General features: G+C 48.5%; 1 protein-coding gene across 1 annotated transcript in view; it reads left to right on the top strand.

Annotated features, from left to right (window-relative positions):
- WIPI2 (WD repeat domain, phosphoinositide interacting 2) overlaps window positions 1-22806 on the top strand; it is a 35582-nt gene that overhangs the window by 3031 nt on the left and 9745 nt on the right. Inside the window, exons 2-7 of the mRNA XM_066577238.1 lie at window positions 1041-1123; window positions 3165-3334; window positions 8185-8281; window positions 10726-10823; window positions 17856-17948; window positions 21077-21147. Coding sequence (XP_066433335.1) covers window positions 1041-1123; window positions 3165-3334; window positions 8185-8281; window positions 10726-10823; window positions 17856-17948; window positions 21077-21147 — 612 coding nt within the window. The remainder of the gene's footprint in view (window positions 1-1040; window positions 1124-3164; window positions 3335-8184; window positions 8282-10725; window positions 10824-17855; window positions 17949-21076; window positions 21148-22806) is intronic.

Here is a 22806-nt window from a genome sequence, read left to right as displayed (position 1 = left end):
CACCCATGGCAGCCAGAAGCCTGACAACGGCCTCCATGTCTGCCATGTAACTCGGCCTATTAGACCCCGCCTCCTGCAGAGTCCAATAGGCTGCTGTCATAGTGCAGTACATAAAGTAATGCAGTGCACTATCCTAGCGATGCGGTAATAAACGGGGGATTGGAAGATCCCTGCGATTTGTCACAGCGTGATCTGCGGATCAGATGGGTTCATTGTGGAACATGGCGGCGATATTAGTGCCCCCTGCAGCCGAATATTGCTTTGTGAGACTCGGCCTCTGGGTTACCTGATAGGCTATACACTACTGTACTGAAATATACTAATGGAGTAGAAGGCGGATAATCAAATCCTCCGGTGGGGAAAAAATAAAAAGGTCAAGTATAAAGAAAAGTAAAGAATTATGTAAAAGTCCCAGCTTTCCTCTGTACTATGTTTATGTGATCTCGCTAAGTTTGTAATGGCCGCACTAAACAGTTAGTACAAAAAACATGGCAAAAATAGCTAATTTTGCCCATTTCGCCTCACAAAAAACGAATAGAACGTTAGATGGATCTACAACCGATGCCATTAACGACTACAACTCCGAAAACCTCACGCAGCGCCAATGACGAAAGAAGAAAATCGTTAGGGGGCGTCCAATGCAGCGATGATTATAGCAATATAATTGTAATAAGTGCGGAACAACCTCTATAAATGTGGTATTACTGTAACTGTAGCGGCTGCAGAAGGAGCGCAACACATTACACTGAGCGGTAAGCGGCGCTACAAAAACACGCCAGAATTGTGTCGCTCTCGCCTCTAGAAAAAAATGGGATAAAAAGCAATCAAAATGTTAGATGATCCCAGAAATGGGATAAATGAGGACGCGGCTCTTGGGGCGACAAAGGCAAGTCTTAAGGAACAAAAATAGCAAAACATGAAGTCGGTATCACCGGAATGGTGCGAATGGAGGCTAATGTTCTCACGGGATTTATTTTGCGCTCTGAACGGCGCCATCACAGTGATTATCTCCAGTAATGTGTGTTGTGTCTTTCTTGTAGCTCGTTAGCAGTTGGTGTCAAATCTGGTTACAAGTTCTTCTCGCTGCCTTCTGTGGATAAGCTGGAGCAAATCTATGAGTGCAGTAAGTTTGTCTTCATGTAAAACCACCTTCTGATGCTCTCATCTGATTGGCTGCTCGTTGGTTCTGTTTAAGCATATTTATATAACTGACAATAATGCATCTCTGTGGGGTGATATGTACAAATGTCTGACCCCTGGGGGGGGGGGGAGAGGGGTCTGACCCCTGGGGGGGGGGGGAGAGGGGTCTGACCCCTGGGGGGGGGGGGAGAGGGGTCTGACCCCTGGGGGGGGGGGGGAGAGGGGTCTGACCCCTGGGGGGGGGGGGGGAGAGGGGTCTGACCCCTGGGGGGGGGGGGGAGAGGGGTCTGACCCCTGGGGGGGGGGGGGAGGGGTCTGACCCCTGGGGGGGGGGGGGAGGGGTCTGACCCCTGGGGGGGGGGAGGGGTCTGACCCCTGGGGGGGGGGGAGAGGGGTCTGACCCCTGGGGGGGGGGGGGAGAGGGGTCTGACCTTGGGGAACTCCAGTGTCTACGGCAGAAGTGTCAACACAGGAACACAATCAAGCCAGTTACAAGAAACCTTTGCGTACCGTGGCCGGCCAGTGCCCCCCACATACCTGTCTGGCGTCTTCTATTCTGTCCTGCAGATGTGCCGGCCAGCACACATGCGCAGTACAACATAGGCTGTGCCGTCGCTAGGTGATGACCCCAGTTGTGGATCCCGCTAACTTTCCACAATGATGATTGCTGAAGGCCCGCGGGATAGAAGCCGTCCGTACGTAGCCCGCACAACATCACAGCATGCTACAATTTTTCCTCTGCAAGCGGAAAATCACAATCCCTTTCCGCCCGTGGACATGAAATCGCATATTGCCATAGCATGCTGTGAGCAGTATTTGCTGCGGAATCCGGTGACGGACGCCCGCTCCCGATTCCGCAATGCAAATTCGCCCGTGTGCAGCCGGCCTAAGTTGTGTATCATCACTCCTGTAATATGTTTGCATCAACAACAATTTTTGAATCAAGTTTGAAGCGGATGCCACTAGAGGTCTCACTTCCCACAGCTTTGCAATCCAGTGGCTGTTGTTGGGCATTTAGCTTCTCTAGTAACCGGGCCACAGTGACACTGCTAGTTACTACATGTGACAGAGGGGCAGGCATTCAGATGCCGCCTTGCAACTGATTGGAGCAGCGTGGGAAGTGATGGAGAGGAAGTCCCGGCCAGTACAATACCGCAGCATGTCTGCTCAGGACCCGTCCTTCTCCTGAAAGGGGATGCGAACAGGAGGGCAGCTGGAAAATAAGAAAGTCTACCTAGAGAACTGAATTGATAGCTCAGACTGGGCGCAAAGCAGCAGCCTACTTTTGAAAAAAAAATGTAAAACGTGCATCATTTTCTTTTCCGATCCATCAGGAAAGATGAAACTTTAAATTTAATTTAACTTTTTTCTTAACTTTTTTGCAATTGCTGTTATCCATTGGATAACAGCGGTCACATGACCTGGGGTTGCCCACCTCCGCCCCCGACAACAGCTCCAGGCTATCTGTCACACTTGCAGACTCCGCGGCTTTAGTCTACAGGGCCGGAGTGTCTTTACGGCCCTGTAGAATAAAACCCAGCCACCCGGGACGTAAAAAACACATATGGATGGTCACTAAGGGGTTAATGGCTGTAGTTTACAAGCAAGTATAGGAAGCGCCCTAATGTATGGCAGGTTCACTGTACTCATACAATTAACCCCTTCTTGACGTGTGCTGTCTATGTAGTGCACACATTGGGTGTCAGCCGTACCATACACAGGTGGTGTCAGCAATCTTTGACAGCCAACAACAGCCATGATCGGAGATGACCTTAAACGTGACCGTTAACCCTTTACATGCCTCTGATAATTCTGACAGCAGCATTTAAATGTCCTGATCAGGACTTGTTTGTACCCTGTGATGAGATCATGGGGTGCTGTCCGGGGCTTGTGGCAGCCTTGGGCCTCCAGGGTTGCTGGTATATCTGTGGTATTGCATTATACTGTAGAAGTGATTAAACATTTGCATGTTCAACCCCTTATAGGCGCTCTATAATGGAATACATGTCTTGTTTCCTCCGCAGCCGACACAGAAGACGTTTGCATTGTGGAGCGGCTCTTCTCCAGTAGTCTTGTAGCTATTGTCAGTCTCAAAGCACCTCGGAAACTTAAAGTATGTCATTTTAAGAAAGGAACGGAGATCTGCAACTACAGCTATTCCAACACCATTTTGGCAGTAAAACTCAACAGACAGGTGAGTGAAGCGGGCCAAGAAATGACCAAATGTCTTTTAGTATGTCTTTTTATCAGGACCTTTGGGCTGTTGGTCATCTGTTATTCATGCTGCACAGAGGTGGCGAACTAACGAGCTACATGACGGGCGACTGAACCTTACAAATTTAGTTTCACATTTCTTCTACCACAAACCCGGCTGTACTTGTCTATAATTGTGGTTCTAATTGTAGAATTGTAATGTAGAATGGGAAGTGAGAGAGAGGAAGCTCCGACCAGTTCAGTACTGGCAGCATGACTGCTTAGGACGCCCTTCACCCCTATACTGTGAGTAGGTATAAACAGCAGGGCAGCAGAAAAATCGAAAAATGTACAAGGAAGGCCCTTTTTAAAGGCCCCCAGGGTTGCCATGCATTTCTGCCTATTAAGATGTGTCTGTAGCTTGTCTTAATACAATGCATGCTGAAATACCATATATTGCTATACTGAAGTATTGCAGTATATGGTAGAAGTAACCAAATAATTACAAAACAAGTTCTATTGGGGACTGAAAAATAAATAATAGGTAGGGGGAAAAGTCTCTTGTTCTTTGCATTGGGGGACACAGCAAAAGACAATGGGTATAGCTGCTGCCACTAGGAGGCGGACACTAAGCAGAAAAAGTGTTAGCTACGAAAAACAGACCTCTTCAATCAACCGGGCTTAAGCTTTTATCCTTTCAGCCCTGGAATAAACAAGGCTGGCACTAGACTCTCCCTGTTTATCTCACCAAAGAGGGTAAACAGAATGGACTTAACCAGTTTGTTGCTGGTCCAGTCCTCATATGGCAAGTAGGCATGGTCAACATTAGTTTGACCCCGACCTGCCAGCTATAGTTGCCATCCTATTGGAGCACTCCATATCTAAAGGCAAGCGAGCACCTGGGCGCACACCGCTGGAGTCCCGGAGTATTCTCTTCACCGCATAAGCATCCTTTTCCTTTACTTCTATTGCCACTACCAGCACTACCACCCTTTTCCTCCCCCGGCAGGAGTTTCCAGTGTGCGATACCTTTGGGTGGCACTGGGGTTTCCCTTTTGGAAGACAGTGTTATCAGTTTCTACTCCTTGCAGGCTTCGGAGGACTGCTGTGGTCCCGCTTGGGGAGGTGTGGTGGCATCTCATGCCTTCGGGCTGCTGGGGGACTCCTTTTCCCAGACAAACTGATTGCACCGTTCACAGCACTCTGCCTCCTAGTGGTAATAGAAAGTGCTGGCTCTATCACCGTGGGGCATATACTGACGCTTGACTCCCAGCACCCACAGTAGGCTGTGCACACCTGAGCCTGCAGTTCCTTTGTGGGCTTTCATCACCACGGACCGCGGCTTTCCCAGCCTTCTGTAGTGATTTAGGGCCCGGCTTCGGCTTAGCCGCGGCACTACCACTAGAAAGTGGAGGGCCTGCTACCGCTCCTCCAGCTTATGAGTATCAACTTTCCTATTTGCTGGCGCTTCTTCTTTTCACGCAGCCCGCCTCTACCTGTGCTGGGTCTTGTATCCCTCTGCATGCCTCCGACATGCTCATCACACACAGCAATTTTTTTGGAATACCTCCGGACCGCCGGGCAGCTAGCTCTCCTGCCTTTGCTTCTCCTGCAGCGCCACTAGCAGTAGGCCATATAAAACAGCTCTACTGTCTGGGGGCCCTCGGCATCATATCCTACTCTAGAACTGAAGGCTCCAGGCAAGGCCCAGTCAGAGCCACATATGCGTTCTCTCGCTGCAGAACAAAATTCCCATGCAGGCAGTCTGAGCTGTTGTGCTACAAGTCTCTTCCTTCGAGACTGGCTGCCGGTGAACCACCTGCTGATGCTGTGCCTGCCCAGCGCTTGTCGACTGATGAGCTGGAATGTGTGTGCTCCCTCTCGTGGGCGTTAGGGGACCTTTCTAAAGCGCCCACTGCCATCATGGACGGGCTGGACTGTTGAATCCATCAACTGCTGCCACCTAACATGTCTGACAATGGTTTTGCCATGCAAGACCTTTCTTGTGGTAAACCCCAAAAACGGCCTAGATCCCCTTGGTTGAGGTGATCTTCTAACGCCCCCTCATCAGCATCTTCCCCAGTCCCTGCAGCGGTGCGCTCTGAGCTTTCCCCCAAAGATGAAAGCCGCTCTGAAGGCGATCTTTCTGAATCTCTCTCCTGACCTGAACGAGAAGCGGGCATCCCAGCTCTCCTCTCTGGCCGATAGCCTGATAGCATCGGCGAAAGAGATCCTTAAGGTGAAGGATCAGGCACCCGCTCCATCTGTAGAAGCCTTTTCTTTCCGATGTCCAAAGCATTCTCCGAAGATATTCCCTTCTCATACTGAGTTTGAGGATGAGTTCGCCAGAGAATGCAACCTTCCTGACAAATACTTAACCAAAGCGTTTGCATGTTGTGTGCCCCTTTCTGGATAATTTAGTTAATAAGTCTTGTCCTCGTCCCCCGTAGTGCCCCGTTTATCTAAAAACACCACCCTACCTGTGGCCGAAGCCTTGTTCTTTCGGGATGTAGGCGACAAAACGGAAATCCCTAGCCAAAACTTCCTTTGCGGCAGTGGGGTCGGCACTCTGTCCTGGTTGTGCCTTCACTTGGTCAGTAGGGCTACTAGTGAATTGGCTAAGCAGCTACCTAGCGGCATTGTTTTGGGCTCTTCAGAAGAATTAGCAGACATTGCTCAGCAGATAAGCCAGGTGGAAAAACTTCTCTTGTGAAGCCCCCCTAGATGCGGCCAGACTATGGGCTTGCGCATTAGCTGCTTAGTATTCCTCTCGCCGGACTCTGTGGCTCAAATCTTTGGCCATAGATGCCGCCTCTATGCATTCATTAATGTTTCTTCCCTTTGTTGGCTCATGCCTAGACGAGACTTTTTTTAGTGGCCACCTAAGCCATTCAGGGTAGGGGAACGACTTTCCTAATAAGGGAGACCTTGCTTGCTCACGTCTCAGATGCCTGGATTCGGTAGGTCATCTCTCCAGGCTATGCCATATGGTTTTCCACCTGCACCCCGGATCGCTTCTTCAGTTCTAGAATACCGTAATCTCTGTCAAAGGCCAACGCGTTGGCTCATGCGATACAGACACTCTCCTCTCCCCTGAGAACCATACATGGGCTTCTATTCCAATCTCTTTGTGGTGCCCAAGAAGGATGGCACTGACCGACCTGTTCTGGATCTGTAGAGGTTAAATCAATACATCAAGCTTTGACACTTCCATATGGAGTCCTTTAGATGCTTCATTGTATCCGTGGAACCAGGGGAGTTTCTGTCGTCTATCGATATCAAGGATGCGTATCTTCATAATCTCACTTGTCCAGCACATGAACAATCCCTTCGCTTTGCCATCCTGGTCAGAACACTACCAATTCACGGCCCTTGCATTATAGTTGACCATGGCCCCCCAAGTCTTCACAAAGGTTTTGGTATCAGTGATGGCTCTCCTTTACTCCATGTAGATAGTGGCCATCCCCTATCCCGATAACGCCTTGGTCATGTGCCTGACTCGGTCAATGCGACGGTTGTCATGCACATAAATCACCAAAGCAGTATTCGCAGCTTAGCAGTCATGGCAGAGAAACTCGGCCCGGCATCGCATCCGTGAAGCTCCCATCCTCTTGCACGAGTTTCACTTGCTGTAGAAGATCGAAAGTGTTTCCCATTGATTTCAATGGGAAACCTCATATTACACTCGCACATTGCATGGCAATGCATTAAAGCTTCCATTGAAATCAATGGCCGATTCCTTCCCGAGGAACGCAAAAAGAAAGGACATGCCCCAATTTTTTTCAGTAAAAATATTGATGACCTATGCTTAGGACAAGCCATCAATAGTAGATCGACATGGGTCTAATGCCGGGGACCCTGGCCAATCAGCTGTCTGCCAGGTCAATGTGCTGAGCTAATTTCTGCAGGAAGCAGACATTTCTGTTCCCACTGCAGTGGTGAGGCTTGGTATTACAGGCAAAGTTCCCATTCACTTCAATGGAGACATGGCCTGTAATACCAAACTTGCCCACTGCAGTGGGAATGGAGATGTCAGCTTCCTGCAGAAATTAGCTGAGTGCACCTGCACACCAACCTAGCAATTGGCTAACTGGTGGGGGTCCCGGGCAGCAGACTCCTGCTGCTTTTATGGATAGACCATCAATAGCTGACAACTAGACAACCCCATTAAAGGGGCTGTCCGGGGATTTAACCCTTTCCAACCCACTGTCTGACATCTAAAGACATTCTGATTGAAGGCTGTACAGCTTTCGATGTCGGAAGACGTCCGGCAGGGTATTCTTACTGTATATTACTGGCCGCTCTGTTGTCGGGGGGCCTCTCCAGCGTGTCCCATACCACAGTACTGGCTCTAGCCAGCAGGGGGCGCCATTGTATAATGCTAGAAGGGGAAAACCCCCTTGGAAACCCTGAATCCAAAATTGGATTGCAAAGGGTTAAATTGTGCTCCAGCAAGGAGTCACGTGGTATTGCGGACCTTTGGTGTAGGTGACTTCATAGGTGAGGGACGGGCTGTTGGCTCATTATATAATTAAGCAAGGCCCTTCTTCTATCCCCACTAATGCAGTGATATAAAGTGGGGTTTGCTTATCATTATGAGCGACAGCTCATGTTTCACCTATGACCTCGCCACACCGCAGGTCCGCAATACCATGTGACTCCTTCTTGGGACATAGCCAGAAGTGCCTGTCCGACTCTGCAGGTACCGGTAAGAAATTTAAATCCCTGGATAGCCCCCTTAAGGACTGCGGCTCCATCCAGGTTCCCTTTTCAACGCCCTTTTCAGTATGCGAGACTCAATACTTTTCTCGAGTTTTCTGATATTTTCTCCTGCTTCGTGTTCCTTCCCAGAGACTGATTGTATGTTTGGAGGAATCGCTGTACATACACAATATAAGAGACATGAAAGTTCTTCACACCATCCGAGAGACGCCCCCCAACCCTGCAGGTAAGTGTCTAACATGTCTTCACTAGTCTTATGTTTTCAGGTTCCACACTGAATACGGCTTGAATTGCCCTTTAATTCTGGCGGTTCCCCTTAGCTGAGCTGAAGAAGACGGTACTGTGGCTTTATGGAGCTGACAGAAAATACTGATGTGCATCCTGTTTCAATCACAATTATCTCCATTTTACAAGTTACGGTTATTTGCCAAATTTATAAACTTTCAGCTGTTTGCAAAAAACGAATCAAACAAGAACAGTTTAAATGGCTGAATGCAACTAATAGAGCAAGCAGTCCCTCCAGATTCACCACTGAATGTCACTTGTACCGACGGCTGCAGCCTCACAATCCCACCGCCTTCATGAGGAGGGTCTGTAGTGCTCAGTGGAGCCCCTTTGGCTGTTCTGGCCTGCTGCAGGACTTCCGGATGCTTGATGGAGTCCATCTTGCCCTCCACACGCTGCAGGTTTCCAGTCCCAGATCATTACCGAGCCGCCGCCATGCTTCACTGTAGGCAGAGGGTTCCTATCAGCATCTGCTTCATTCTTTTTCCTCCAGACTTCCCGCTGATCCAGAGGCCCAGAAAAGTTCCACTTTTGTTTCGTGGCTCCATAGAACAGAATCCCAGAACTTCTGTGGCTTATTTATGTGGTTTTGAGCGTAGGAGGCTTTTCTTGCTCTTCTGGGTCAGTAGAGGTGATGTCTGGGAGTTCGGGCACGGAGACCTTCAGCGTTTGGTATGCACCTTCTCATATAAATGGAGACCTCTGTGCTGCGGCCACCAGATCTTGCTGCAGGCCTTTCGCACTCACTGGGGGGTCTTTTGATTACCTCCCTCCTCAGCAAGCCTGTTATAGCGCCCTCTTAATGCTACTTCCAGGTAGTGCAGCCAGCTTTACTTTAACTTAGAGCTTGTGAACTGCTTCCAGCTAGACCTCTAGGAACATTCAGTGCCTTTGCTATCTTTGATACCACTTAACGTGGAAATGTGTGCTCTTTGGCTGTGTTCACAGTTAGGGCTCATGTCCACGGGCAAAATAAGAATTAAAATCCGCAGCAGATTTTAACTCTTCTCCCGCCCGCGGATCCGCGTCCCATAGGGATGCATTGACCACCCGCGGGGTAGATAAATACCCGCGGATCGTCAATAAAAGGGATTTTAAAAAAAATGGAGCATGAAAAAATCTGGACCATGCTCCATTTTCGTGCGGGTCTCCCGCGGGGACGGCTCCCGCGGGCTTCTATTGAAGCCTATGGAAGCCGTCCGGATCCGCGGGAGACCTAAAATAGGAATTTAAAAGAATTTACCCATCCGGAGCGGACCGGGAAGGTCTTCTCTTCCTCACGGCCGGATCTTTCATGCTTCGGCTCAGCGGATGTGCCCGGCGCATGCGCGCGGCACGCCGCGACGTGCCGGCGACGTGCCGAGTTCATCCGCCGGCCGAAAAAGAAGATCCGGCCGTGAGGAAGAGAAGACTTTCCCGAACCGCTCCGGATGGGTAAATTCTTTTAAATTCCTATTTTCAGCGCTCATGTCCGCGGGGCAGGAGGGACCCGCTACGGATTCTCCATGGAGAATCCGTAGCGGGCCTAATTTTCCCCGTGGACATGAGGCCTTAGTGTTTTTTGGGGGGTTTTCTGCTTCGCTCTTGAATCGTAGTAAAAATAAAAGCATGCATTTTTCAGCCACTTGTGGTTTTTGCTGCAGTTCAAAAACGCAACAGAAAACGGCCAAATGTGAATGCAGCCCCGTGAGGGATTCTGTTCAGGGGTAAATAATTCTGAGACCACAGTAGTCATTGGAAGGGTCATTTTGTGTTGAATTTGGAGAAAACGCTTGTTATATTAATTTATGTTTGGGGGAAAATGGACAAAACTCAAAAAAAAAAAAGAATTAAAAGAGGGAAAAGTGCCAAGAAAAGGGGGGTGGGGCTTTTTTATTTATCTTTTAATGTCTTTGTAGGACGCTGCTAAGTCTTTGATCGCGGCTCCACACAATGACGCGGGTACAGGCGAAGCAGCGCTGATTACAGCATACACCGCCGACGTCTATATACACACTAGCTGCACAGGGCATAGGCATTTAGGATGTATGTAGCCATATGGTGGATGGGAAGGGGTTAAATGCAAAATATTGAATTTAATGACTATGAGCCATGTGGATCCCTAGATTTGCACTGCATTAGTCAACTAATTGTAAAGTTACAACCTGTGTAAGAACATGCCACCTCTCCCAATCCATGGAGACTGCTATATCACCAGGTGAGACCACAGCACTCCTCTGTAACACGTCTTCAGGCATCTTCAGTGTTTGGGGGGGCCGTTCGTTTCCTCTTTTTCCTAAAAAGAGATTCCTGCTTTGTATGAGTGTATGTAAGCCCGTCGAGTGAACTGAAGGCACTCCAGCATGGCTGATCTGTTTCCCCACCGTTCTCCTGTATTCTCCTCAGGCCTCTGCACCCTGTCCATTAATGGAGATAACTGCTACTTGGCCTATCCTGGGAGCGCCACCATCGGAGAAGTCCAGGTCTTTGACACTGTTAACTTGGTGAGTGCGGGGTATAGAAGTAATAATAATCTTTATTTATATAGCGCCAACATATTCCTCAGCGCTTACAAGACAGGAGAAATAAAAACAAGACCACTGTTACATGAGGTAATGCGCTAAAGGAGACTGTAGGGGTGGTGGGCTCCAACGAGCTTACATACTACAGATACTGGGGGGATACAGAAGGTAAAGGGTCTGGAGATGTGGAGAGTGAGGAGTACTATACACATAGACAATGGTCAAATTGGGCTGTGTGGTGGCTGAAGTGGTGTGAGTGCAGGGGGTGGTTGATGGCGGCTAGCAAGAAATTGCAGTCGGTAGGACAGGGAGCATGTAATCAGGCAGGGTACAGGGGGGGGTTGGTTTAGGGGATATGGTATGCCTCCCTGAAGAGGGGCGTTTTTAGAGCACGCCTGAAGTTGTGTGTGTCGGGTATTGCCCAGATATTTTGGGGTAGTGCGTTCCAGAGGACCGGTGCTGCTCTGGAGAAGTCTTGGAGGCAGGAATAAGAGGTTCGAATTAAAGGGACACTCAGTCTGGTTTTGTTAGTAGAGCGAAGGGTGCTGGTGTGCTGGGAGTTATAGTTCCATATACTGAGATGGGGATGTTGGGATGAGATTGGTTAGCAGAGGATGGAAACGGGAGAAGGTCTTTTTTTTTTATTTATTTATTTTTTTTAACTCGTTTTATTGAAAACTCTGTATTTTGTACAATAAATGAATAAAGATCTTTGATTCCATCACAGGCTCATTACAATCATGTTAACAATACTTGAGTACGTTACATTAACACATACAGTTTAGTTTCTCGTAGTGCCAGTAGAGGGTAGGGTTCTTTGTTGGTTTTACTGGGCGTTTCTAGGTGTAAATGTCCTTAGCAGGTTTTGGAACTGATCCTGTGTGAACACTGTGCTCGCCGACCCGCACCATCTTTCCCACGCCTTGTTAAATTTTTCAGGGCATTCTCTATTTTTGTAGACCATTTTTTCATATGGCAGAACGGCATTGATAATATTCTGCCATTTTGAAAGTGTCGGGGGGCGTCTATCCATCCAGCGCAGGGCTATTGCTTTGCGGGCCTAAAATAGTACTTTAGTAAGAAATATCCTGTCATGGTACTGCCATTGTTCTTCGTCTAGAATACCTAACAGGCACACTGTGGGGTCGTGCGGTACCGGTATCCCTAGTATTTGTGTTAGGATCTCTATGACCTCTCCCCAGTATGCCTGGATGTCTGCACAATTCCATATTAGGTGATTGAAATTTGCGTTAGGTGCTCTGCACCGGTGACAAGGGTTGGTGGGTATCCTATTCATTTTATGGAGTCTGGTCGGTGTTAGGTAGCACTGGTGTAGGATGTATAGTTGTGTTAGTTTATTATTTGCAGCCGGTGATACCGTGGTGTACGTGGACATCGCGGGTCCCAGTCCTCATTAGTGAGGGTGGGAATGAGTTCTCTCCATCTCTGCATTACTGTCATTGGTGTATCAGGGATTTTAGCTTGCAGTAGATGGGTGTACAGCACCGATATCAGGCCTTTAGGTCCTTGAGTTCGTAGTATGCCTATTAGTGGATATTTGGAGAATGTTTGTCTAGGCCCTGGGAATTGTGCAGTCAACGCGTGTCGGAGTTGTAGATATCTAAAGAAGCCCGCTCTTGGGATTTGGTATAGTCGCTGTAGTTGTTCAAAGGAGACCAGTGTTTGGTCCATGTATATGTGCTCTAGTGTGGTGATTCCTAAGCTTATCCAGAATTGCTTGCCCGGGAGGTTCATCAAATGTGGTAGTGCTCTGTTGTCCCACAGGGGGGTCTCCAGAGGGGTGTCATCCTGCCCAGTTAGTGATTTGCATGTCTGCCACACATTTACTGCGAGTCTGTGGATGGGTAGCATTTGTTCAGTCATTAATCCTGGTTTTTCCAGGAGGATCCAGAGCGATGTTTCCATGAGGAAATACATCAGGTGGTGCTCGGAGTTAGGGAGAGGCACGCCCGATAACCAATGGCGGAGATGCCTAACCTGTCCCGCCAGGTAATAGAGTTTAAAATCTGGTAGCGCCATTCCCGCCATCTCCTTAGGGCGCTGTAGGGTGTCTAAGCAGAGCTTGGCTCTAGAGTTTCCCCATATGAATGATGTTATTAAGGAGTTGGTATAGTTATTTCTGTGTGCTCTAGGCAGTATAAATATTTGGGGAGTATTATCATTTTTATGAGGTTTATCCTGCCCGCTACAGATAATGGCAGGGAGCTCCAGCCTTTTAATTTTTGCTGCAGGGTTGTCAGTAGGGGAGTAATGTATAACTCGAGGCTCTGGGTATGGTCCCTGGTGATGTGTATTCCAAGATATTTGAATCTGGGGGTGATTTGTAGCTTACAGAATACGTCCCCCACCTGCCATCCCTCTGGTCTTAGAGGCATAAAAGCGGATTTCTGCCGGTTGATGCATAGGCCTGAGAAATTTCCAAATTTATCTATTAGATTAATGGCTAGCGGTAGGGTATTTCTAGGGTCTGACATATATTGTCTGCATACAGGCCTATTCTGTCCTCTCTGGGCCCTATCTGGACGCCTTTATATGAGGTGTGCTGTCGGATTCTCAGGGCTAGGGGTTCAATTGCAATTGCAAATAGAAGGGGGGAAAGTGGGCATCCCTGTCGGGTCCCCCTGTGAAGTGGAAAGGAGGCGGAGGCCAGACCATTTACCGTTACCCTAGCAGTCGGTGCTTTATATAGAATAGAGATCCATTTTATAAATGTGTCTCCGAACCCAAATTTCTGTAGAACTTCTATCAGATATAGCCACTCGACTGAGTCGAATGCCTTAGCTGCATCTAGTGAGGCCAGGGCCCAGTCTGACCTCCACCTCCACCCCACCTGTGTGATTACCTGTGTTCTCCTGATATTGTCCGATGTTGATTTTCCAGGAATGAAGCCTGATTGGTCGGGGTGTATGATTTCCGGGAGGCTTAGACGGGAGGCCAGTATTTTAGTAAGGATTTTGTAGTCAGTGTTTAATAAGGAAATCGGCCTATACGAGCCGCATTCCTCTGGGTCTTTGTCCAGTTTTAGGATAAGAACTATGTTGGCCTCCAGCATCGATTCTGGGAGATGACGTTTATCAAATATGTGTTTATATAGGGAGAACAGGTGTGGTATTATTTCTTTTTTGTAGTGTTGGTAGATTTCCACCGGCAGCCCGTCCGGGCCCGGAGTTTTATTTTTTGCCATTTCATTTATTGCTTCTTCAATCTCTTCCTTTGTAATGGGAGAATCTAATAAGGATTTATAATCATCTTGCATTTCTGGGAATATTATGCCGGTTAGGTAGGTCTCCAGTTCTGCAAGTGAGTAGTTGGCTCGCGGTTGATATAAGTCGTCATAGAATTGTTGAAATCTATCTAGGATTTCTTTCGGGTCCGTAAGCATTATTCCCCCAATTGATTTAATGCTCAGTATGGATGGGGGGGCGGTCTCCTGTCGCGCCATATAAGCAAGTAATTTACTGGACTGGTTTCCCAGTTCAAAAAAGGATTGTCTGGTAAAGAAAAGGTTCCTCTGGGCTTTCTCTCTTAAATATAGTAAGTAGTCTCTGCCTATCTGGAGCCATTTGTCTCTCTTTGTGTCTGTAGGGTCGGCTACAAATTCTCTTTCTAATTGTTGGCATTGTTCTGCTAGGAGTTCACCTTCCCTTGCGGTGGCTCTTTTAACAAAGGAGATTGAGGATCTAAAACAACCTCTGAGATAGGGTTTAAATGCCTCCCATACTAGCATTGCGTCTCATGTGCCTCGTAGTATATTTGGATCTCATCTGGTATGCGGTCATTGGGGCCAAATAGCGAGAGCCAGAATGGGTGCACCCTTGGTCTCTTAATTGTAGTTGGGCCTGGGTTTTTGAGGGCCATACGTATTGGCGAGTGATCCGAGACCCCTCGAGGGAGGAACTCTATGGAGTCGATTTTAGGGAATAGTGAAGGGGACCCAAATATGTAGACTATTCGACTAAGTGCGTGATTGTGGGCTGCACGGCAGATGTATTCCTTTTGTTGCGGGTGGAATATTCGCCATAGATCCAGCCATCGAGCTAATAGAGGCCAGGCGGGTCTTACTCGTGTCTCCCTCCCTCCGAGCACCACCTCCAAATCTATCCATGACGGGATCCATCACCATGTTCATGTCTCCCATGCAGACGACTGTTGCGTCTGGTGAGAATGATGCGAATTGGATGCCGTCTGCCAGGATGGCTGTTGTCGCCGGCGGCGGATTGTAGCAGCACAGAAGGACGTACGGGTCATTATTAATTTTCGATCTCACAAAAATGTATCTGCCTTCTGTGCCTCTTTTAAGCTGTTCCACTTCCCATCTGAGCGTTCTTCCTATTAGCAGGGACACCCCTCTGGAGTAGGATGTGTGACATGTATGAGCGGACCACTGAACCCATGGTTTCAACAAAACTTTGTGGCAAACATATATTAGGGGGAACCTACATAGCATAGCTTAACTCTGGGCTATACTTGAGGTATTGTTGTATTATTGGATCAATTGTATAGACCGGCATTAGCCTGGCGAGTATTTGTCGGGGGGGGGGGGGATTTGGTGGGTGAGGGGGAAGGTCTATTGGTACCATAAGAGGGGAGGGCTTGTCGCCTTCTCCCAGAGAATGTAAACCGCGTGTCTGCCACAGTTAGTAAAAGTCTCAGTTCTGTGCCTTGGGCTCAGGTTTGCTTGTGGTATGTTTGGAGCATAGTCTCTAGTGTGCTATTGGTGGCTTTAAGGGGAATGTTCACGCTTACACAGGAACTCGGTACCTAGAGGGAGAGAGAGAAGTGGTCATGTATACATTACGGCCCTTCTGGTCGTCGTCTGGTGTTCAGCCAATTTCCTGCTTCAGTTGGTGAAGAGAAGAAGCGGGTGCGATCTCCGTCTATCACTGGCAGGCGTGCCGGATACACCATGGAGTAGGGAGCTGCAGGTCTCCTAGTTGCTTCTTGATTCCGAAGAATGTTGCTTGCTGTTTTTGGAGGTCTGCTGAGAAATCCGGGAAGATGGATACTGTAGCGTTGTCATATCGCAAGGGTCCTCCCTTTCTGGCAGCTTGTAGGATTATGTCGCTATCGCTGGAGTTGAGCAATTTGGCTAGCAGGGGTCTAGGTGGGGCTCCTGGTATTGGCGGCTTCATGGGCACTCGGTGGGCTCGGGGGGGGAGGAATCCTATGTTCTTGATCTCCGGGCTGTGTAGCGTTTAACCCTCTTGTGTCTCCCCCCACGCGCTTATCTGTTTGTCTTTCTCTCTTGGGGGGGGGGGGGGGGAAGGGGTCTTCCCTTATGTCCCCTCTGGTTACCTCTTCTCCACGTGGCTGGCTGGCGGCGTCTGCAAAATGGCAGCAGTGGTCACGGCGTCGCGGATCTGGCGGTGGCGCTATCTCCGCTGTCCGTGTTGCCAGTGCTCTGCTGGTGGCTCTGCCTTCTCTCCCTCCAAGTCGGCGGTGTTGTGCTGGGTCTGGGAGCGGCGTTGTGCTGGGTCTAGGAGCCCGTCTGCCGGCCGGCGCCGCTCGCAAGATGGTTGCAGCAGCTGCGGTTTCGCAGGTCTTTCGGCGGCGGTGCTTACAATGCCGGCGCCGCAGGAACGCCGCCGGGGATCTGGTCTCCTCTCTCCCCGCTTTGTCTGACGCTGCGCCGGGCTCAGAGTCCTCTCAGGCAGTCGGCGTCTTCCACAGTATGGCGGCAGCGGTCGCGGGTCTCCGTTCCCGCCGCTGGTGTTACCTCCGCTGTGGCTGTCCGGGAGCGCTGTCAGTGATTCAGCCCTCTCTCCTCTCTCTCCAGTGGTGTTGTACTGGGTCTGGGGGCCCTCAGGATGACTGCAGGATGGTAAGTTTGCCGGTGAACGGAGGAGCTCTCCTTACATGCGTCCGGTCAGCTCGGCTGCTTGGCCACGCCCCCGGAGAAGGTCCATTTTTGAGAGGTTCGGTTTAGGTAGAGAGAGGACCGTGTTAGAGACAGCAGACAGATTGGCGTCTTGAAAGAATGTTGCTGTTATGTGTGTGTATGTATGTATGTATGCATGCATGCATGTATTAGTCCACTTGAACCCCTGCTTGCCCCCAGATACATACGCACGCTAGTAAGAAGGGGTTCCCACGCATCTATGTACAGTTACGTGTTATGGGTGGCAGCCACTCAGAAGCTGAGCCCGCGCCATCCACAGCGGGAGCTGGTTGTGACTGACTGGCAGCTCCCTGCTACAGTAGTTCTCACTGATTCCCCGCTGTTATTACCTTAAATGCTGCAATTAACAGCAGCCAGGTAATTATACTGACACCCTCTATCCCTCTTCCACCACCTTAGTTCTGGGTGGTACCTCCCTAGTGTTATTCTCTCTCTGGATGCATCTTTTGCCACGTTTTCTCCCACCCATATGTGGTGGCGCTCCTATGCAACCGCCATGATCCTGCAGCCTTCCTTCTGATGCCACTTGCCTGGGGTTACACGCGTGTCCAGGTTCCGCTCCCTCATCCTGACGGCTGTCTGATACATTGTGGTGCCTCATTGAAGTCATTTCGCCACTGCTGTTCTTCCTGACACCCCACGGCTTTCGGCGTGTACCACGCTTCTGACTCCCGCTCGTGGCACCAGTCAGGTCTTCTATGCCACTTGTCTGTGGCTTTTCTGTGGGCTTCGTTCAGGAGTAGGGGGAGAGTTAAGAGGTGAATACAGAAGGTAATAATAAACTGCCCCCCAGTAGGCAGAAATGGTATAGCCTCTAGCTAATGTTGTGCTGATGCATCATGGGATAGATGTGAAACTGAAAGGAAAAAAATCTCAGCCTGGAGATGGTGCCTGATAAGCATCAGACCGGGGGGCTGCACTGCATGAACTTGGCTGCAATATGCAGATGAGACGTCCAGAGTGTGACAGACAATCAGGTGAGGGGGCAGGGATGGAGAAAATGTCCTTTCGCTGAAGTGGCCCTTTAATGACTTTTTTTTTTTAACTGAGGAATTAAAAAAAAAAAAAAGTAACACTGTTTCTTTACACTGCAGAGAGCAGCGAATATGATCCCGGCACACAACAGCCCTCTGGCAGCGTTGGCATTTGATGCTAGTGGCACGAAACTGGCAACCGCTTCAGAAAAGGTAAAGTAATGTTCTTGTCTGCAACTAGTATGGCGCCCTGCGATGTTCTATAGGAAGGAATCTCTTGTATTACAGCTGCTGATTCTGCGGCCACTGTGTTGTCGGGCTGATTTCCGTGTTCATCACTGGCTAGAGCGCAATGGCGAGTAATGCCTGTCTGTAGGAGAGAGGGCTAAGTGTGACCACAGCCGTACAACAATGGCCGTTCTTGGGTCCTAAAGACCCATTGGTCTCCTTCTAAATGAATAGCAGCGCTGAGCTTTGTGATATCACAGGGGATAGACGTATGACGTCATCTTAATAATAACTCATTAACCCCTGACACGCGCAGCAAGTTTGTTGGGAGGGATTTTCATCTCCACTTTTCAAAAGCCATAACTTTTTTTATTTTTCCGTCAACATGACCGAGGGTTCGTTTTTTGAGTGGCGAACTGTAGTTTTTATTGGAGCCACTTTTGGGGTGCATATAATGTATTGTAAAACTTTTCTAAGAACTTTTTTTAGAGCAGGGAGAATTTTTTTTTTCCCTGCATTAATTGCGCAGCATAAATGACCTATATATTTATAAATATACATGATATACCGTATATACTTGAGTATTAGCTGATCCGAGTATAAGCCGAGTCAACAAGTTTTACTACAAAAAACTGGGAAAACGTATTAACTCGAGTGTAAGCCGAGCTATACTCGGGTATATACTGGGTAAAAAAAAACTCCATACTCCCCTCCCAGCCGGCGTCTGTGCGGCAAGCTGCTTTAGAATTCTCTCCACTGTCATCTCCCTGCTCGACTTTCAAATCCCCCGCCGTCAGCTCTGTCTAAGTAAGGTGGGGGGGAATCTAATGTCCCAACGCAGATGTCATAGTTTTGGAGGCTATGTTCACATCCGTGTTGAAGACAGCGCAGCGTGCTATGGTCAGGGGGTTTGTAGTGCGCCATTCGTGGTCATTGAGTGATGCATTAGTACGGTCCTTCTGTTTCTGTTCCTATGCTGGAATGGAAGTGCTGACACACGTGTGAACCCGACTGAACTGCGGGGTTCTGTTCCAAGTTCATGCGAAGAGCAAAGGGGAACCAATACTTGTAGTCCTGTTGTTGCAAGGCGGTAGGGCAAAGGTTTGACAGCAGTACGTTGTTGGCATCCAATCCAACGAGAGGGGGCAGGGAACAAAACAGGGGCGCTTCTTAAAGGGAAGTAGAGGGAGTACAAAGAAGCTCTACCTGAATTGGAGAACTTAGGAAGTACAGAGTGGGGCAAAAGTCACCGCACACAGGCATGTAACGAATTGTCTGCACCGTCATAAAGGGATACAAGATACATAGTGATGTAGAGTCCTTCACCGTGAGTGCCGTCGGGTAGGAGTCATGGCCAGCTACCTGCCATAATGCATAGCGGGGCACACCGTCCGGTAGGTTATGTCTGCCCCACCCTGTAGACCAGCGTGGCCGTAGTCCCAGTGCTGACGGGTGCAGTGCGGGAAGCGGGGAGTGTTTGGGTATAAAGTCACTAAGGTTCTGTTTAGACCAACTGGTTGGAGGGAGAGGACAGTGTCGGCGGTCGCTCGTGCGGTCTGTTTAGACAGTCCGATACTTCATGGCTTGTTCAAAGGAGAAGTCCTTCAGTCGTTCTCATTCCCTGTATGAGTGAGTACGACTGCGGCGGTATTTATACTGAACAGTTAGTGATCGAGACAACAATGATTGGGATCCCTGCGTACAACGAATGAAAAGCCAGAGATGTATTATTGGTCGCTCGATCATTGGCGGTTTACTCTGAATGACTATTCGTGTTTGCTCGTTTGAATGCTTCTTTTTTAACAATTACACTGTGGGCCCCCCCCTCCCCAGCGTCCAAAGCCGCTGATAAATACCAGGTATTGGTTAATATTTTGGCCAAAATACTCGGCGCTCACAACCTGCATCACGGGTCCATTTATTCTGAGTCCCTACACTAAAACTAGTTAAAATCACAGAAAATGGCCATATGCTCACTAATATACTGAGACGAGAGCAGGCGTATACACGACATATTCCTCAGCAGGCAGACATCCTATATGCTTGCCCTCTTCTATCACTATACGGATATTTTCGGGGGGGGGGGGGGGTTCTGTTTAAGTGGGGATAGTGGATGTACATTTTTTTTATTTGTTCTTCACCTCATGCCTTTTTTTTACATGTTTTTTGTAGCTGAAGTTGTATTTTTTTATTGGTCCCATTTAACGTATTATATAATGTACTAAGAAGCTTGTAAAAACTTATAAGTGAGGTGAAAAGGAAAAAGAACTGCAATTGCACAACTTTTGGGGGACCCTGTTTTTACGGCGTACATGGTGTGGGGAAGAAGTGACATAACGTTATTCTGCGAGGCGGTACGAATACAACAATAGCAGATTTTGGTTAACTTCACACGGGCGGGTGCCATACCGGGCCGTGAATCCTGGCCCAATATTGCGCTCGCCAACATGTGATTATTATTTTTTTTTTTCCACGAATGCAAGACCTTTTTATCTCAAAATCGCCTCGCTGCTGCTACACTTCCTGCCTGGGTCAGGATGTCCGAAAGAGGAGCAGGAAGTGGAGTAGCAGCGCGGAGCTCCCATTGATTTCTATGGGAGTGAAGCCAATACTTCCACTTCCTCCACTGTCAGCTGATGACGGTGGGCCGGACGATGAGCTGATAAATGGGGTCCTGATGGGCGGACCGTCGTCCATAAACTACTGATGGCCTGTCCAGTGGATAAGTCATCACTTGACAAGAGCCCAGACCGCCCCTTTATGTTTTTCTGGCAAAAATCCACTTTTTCAATTTCCTCTTCCCTGCTGAAAGCTAATTGGCCACTGCCTCAGATCACTGTTTTTAGAAGGGCTGCTAGTTCTCATTAGCGACCCAATCAGTGTGTGCAGCTTTATGTACAGGCGGCGCTGCGGGGTGGCGGAGTACGCAAACTGCTTTGCTTGTTGCCATTTTGCGAGGCTTCCCGTTCGTATTTCCGCTCGCTATCTTTTGTGCATAGTGAATTTTTTCTCTCTTGCCTAGTCTTAGAAGGTTCCCCGAAGAAGCAGCAGCATCGCCATAAGACCTCGTGTTTATGTTCCTCTGACATCTGACGCCATTCTTTCCTTCACAGGGCACAGTGATCCGTGTTTTTTCCATTCCAGAAGGTCAGAAGCTGTTTGAGCTCCGGCGAGGAATGAAAAGGTGAATAGATTATTCTAAGTATTCCAGGTACAGTGGCTGCAGGACATTATATATTCACTGAAGAGCTGCAGATAAGGTTTTACAAGCTTGATGTGGAATTGTTTGACATCTCAAAGGCATAATATCTGAGCCCCAATGCAAGATCTGTTACAATGTTCCCTTCTTTAAAGGAGTTGTCCCACTTGTAGCTTTTTTTGCTGCAGGAAGCCGACAGCTCCATACTTGCACAGTGGCCCAGGTTGGTACTGCAGGCCTATTGAAGTGAATGGCACTCGGCCTGCAGTACCAACCTGAGCCACTACAGAGTACGGAGCTATCTAATTCCAGCAGTAAAACCACTACCAGTGGGGTACCCCTTTAATGTCTTCATGCCCCAGGGCGTACCTGTACGTCCTAGACGTGCTGGGTTTGTATGGAGTGGAATCAGGAGCTGATCCAACTCCATATACAGCGAGTGCCGGCTGTCTCTGACAGCTGACCCTTGCCAGCAATAGCTGCGATTAGCATGAATACTGGTGGCAGCTGTTAACCATTTATATGACCCGATTGGTGTTTTGTTGTCCCGAATGCCTCCCATCTCTTCCAAGATGAGATTGTAAAGTGCTGTTTGTTTGCCATGGCAGCATGGGGCCTTCTGAAGACCCCCGGCGCTGCCATGGCTGATTGCCTATCAAGCCATGCCTGCGGCGTGACTTGACAGACTGCCTGTCAGAACTCAGAATAATACAACACAATGAAACTGAATGATCGAACAATCACAAGTTCAGGCGCCCCAATGGAGGCAGCAAAAAAAAGGTTTATAGAAAAAAAATATAAGGTAATACAAGTTTAAAAGAAACCTTCTAATATTTCAAATAAATCAAAACTATAAAACCCAAAGACACAATGCCAGAGTTGGGCATTTTTTTTTTTACACCCCGGCTCCAAGCATAAATTGAATAAAAAGTGCTGAAAAAGTCCCATGTACTCCAGAACGGTACAAGTAGAAACTACAGAACGCCCTCACACAACTGTCGGGGGAAAGATTAAAAAAGCCACGCTGGCAGAAAAGAACTGTATTTTTTCAAAGCGGCTTTGTTAAATTAAGGGTAATACCGCTAAAAAACTATATACGTTTGGCATCATTGTACCGAACCACAGGATAAAGTTATGTCATTGTCGCTGTGTACACCCCAGAGATGGCAGCATTGCACCCCCCCCCCCTCCAGTACATTATATGGCACATTACGTAACACCATTGAAAACTACAGCTTGTGCCACAAAACACAAGCAGCCCTCGGACAGCCACGTCAAAGGATGAAGGGCTTATTTACTCAGGCCAGAATCAATGCATTGTGAGACGCACAAAACTCCCACCAATATGAACCTAGTTCTTCTGAATGGAGTTACTCGTATGAGCATTTTTTCTTTTTTTTTCGCCGCATGTTCGGAACGCCTCGCCCATTGTTTTCAATAGAACCTTAAAAGACATTGCATGGTACTCGCGTGCTGCTGTGCGATGGGATGTTCCCCATTGAAATCATCTGACAGGTGTGAAACGCGCCCCTGAGTGTCACAAATTCACAGCTATGCCAGGCTTTTTTGAATCAAAAACTCCTCGCATTGGCGTGAAAAACACACGTTGAGAAGCGCAATATCGTGCGTGCCTGTGTGAAATTA

The sequence above is a fragment of the Eleutherodactylus coqui genome, chromosome 8 (assembly GCF_035609145.1).
Source record: "Eleutherodactylus coqui strain aEleCoq1 chromosome 8, aEleCoq1.hap1, whole genome shotgun sequence".
Classification (NCBI taxonomy): domain Eukaryota; kingdom Metazoa; phylum Chordata; class Amphibia; order Anura; family Eleutherodactylidae; genus Eleutherodactylus; species Eleutherodactylus coqui.
This window is presented reverse-complemented; position numbering and strand designations above follow the sequence as displayed.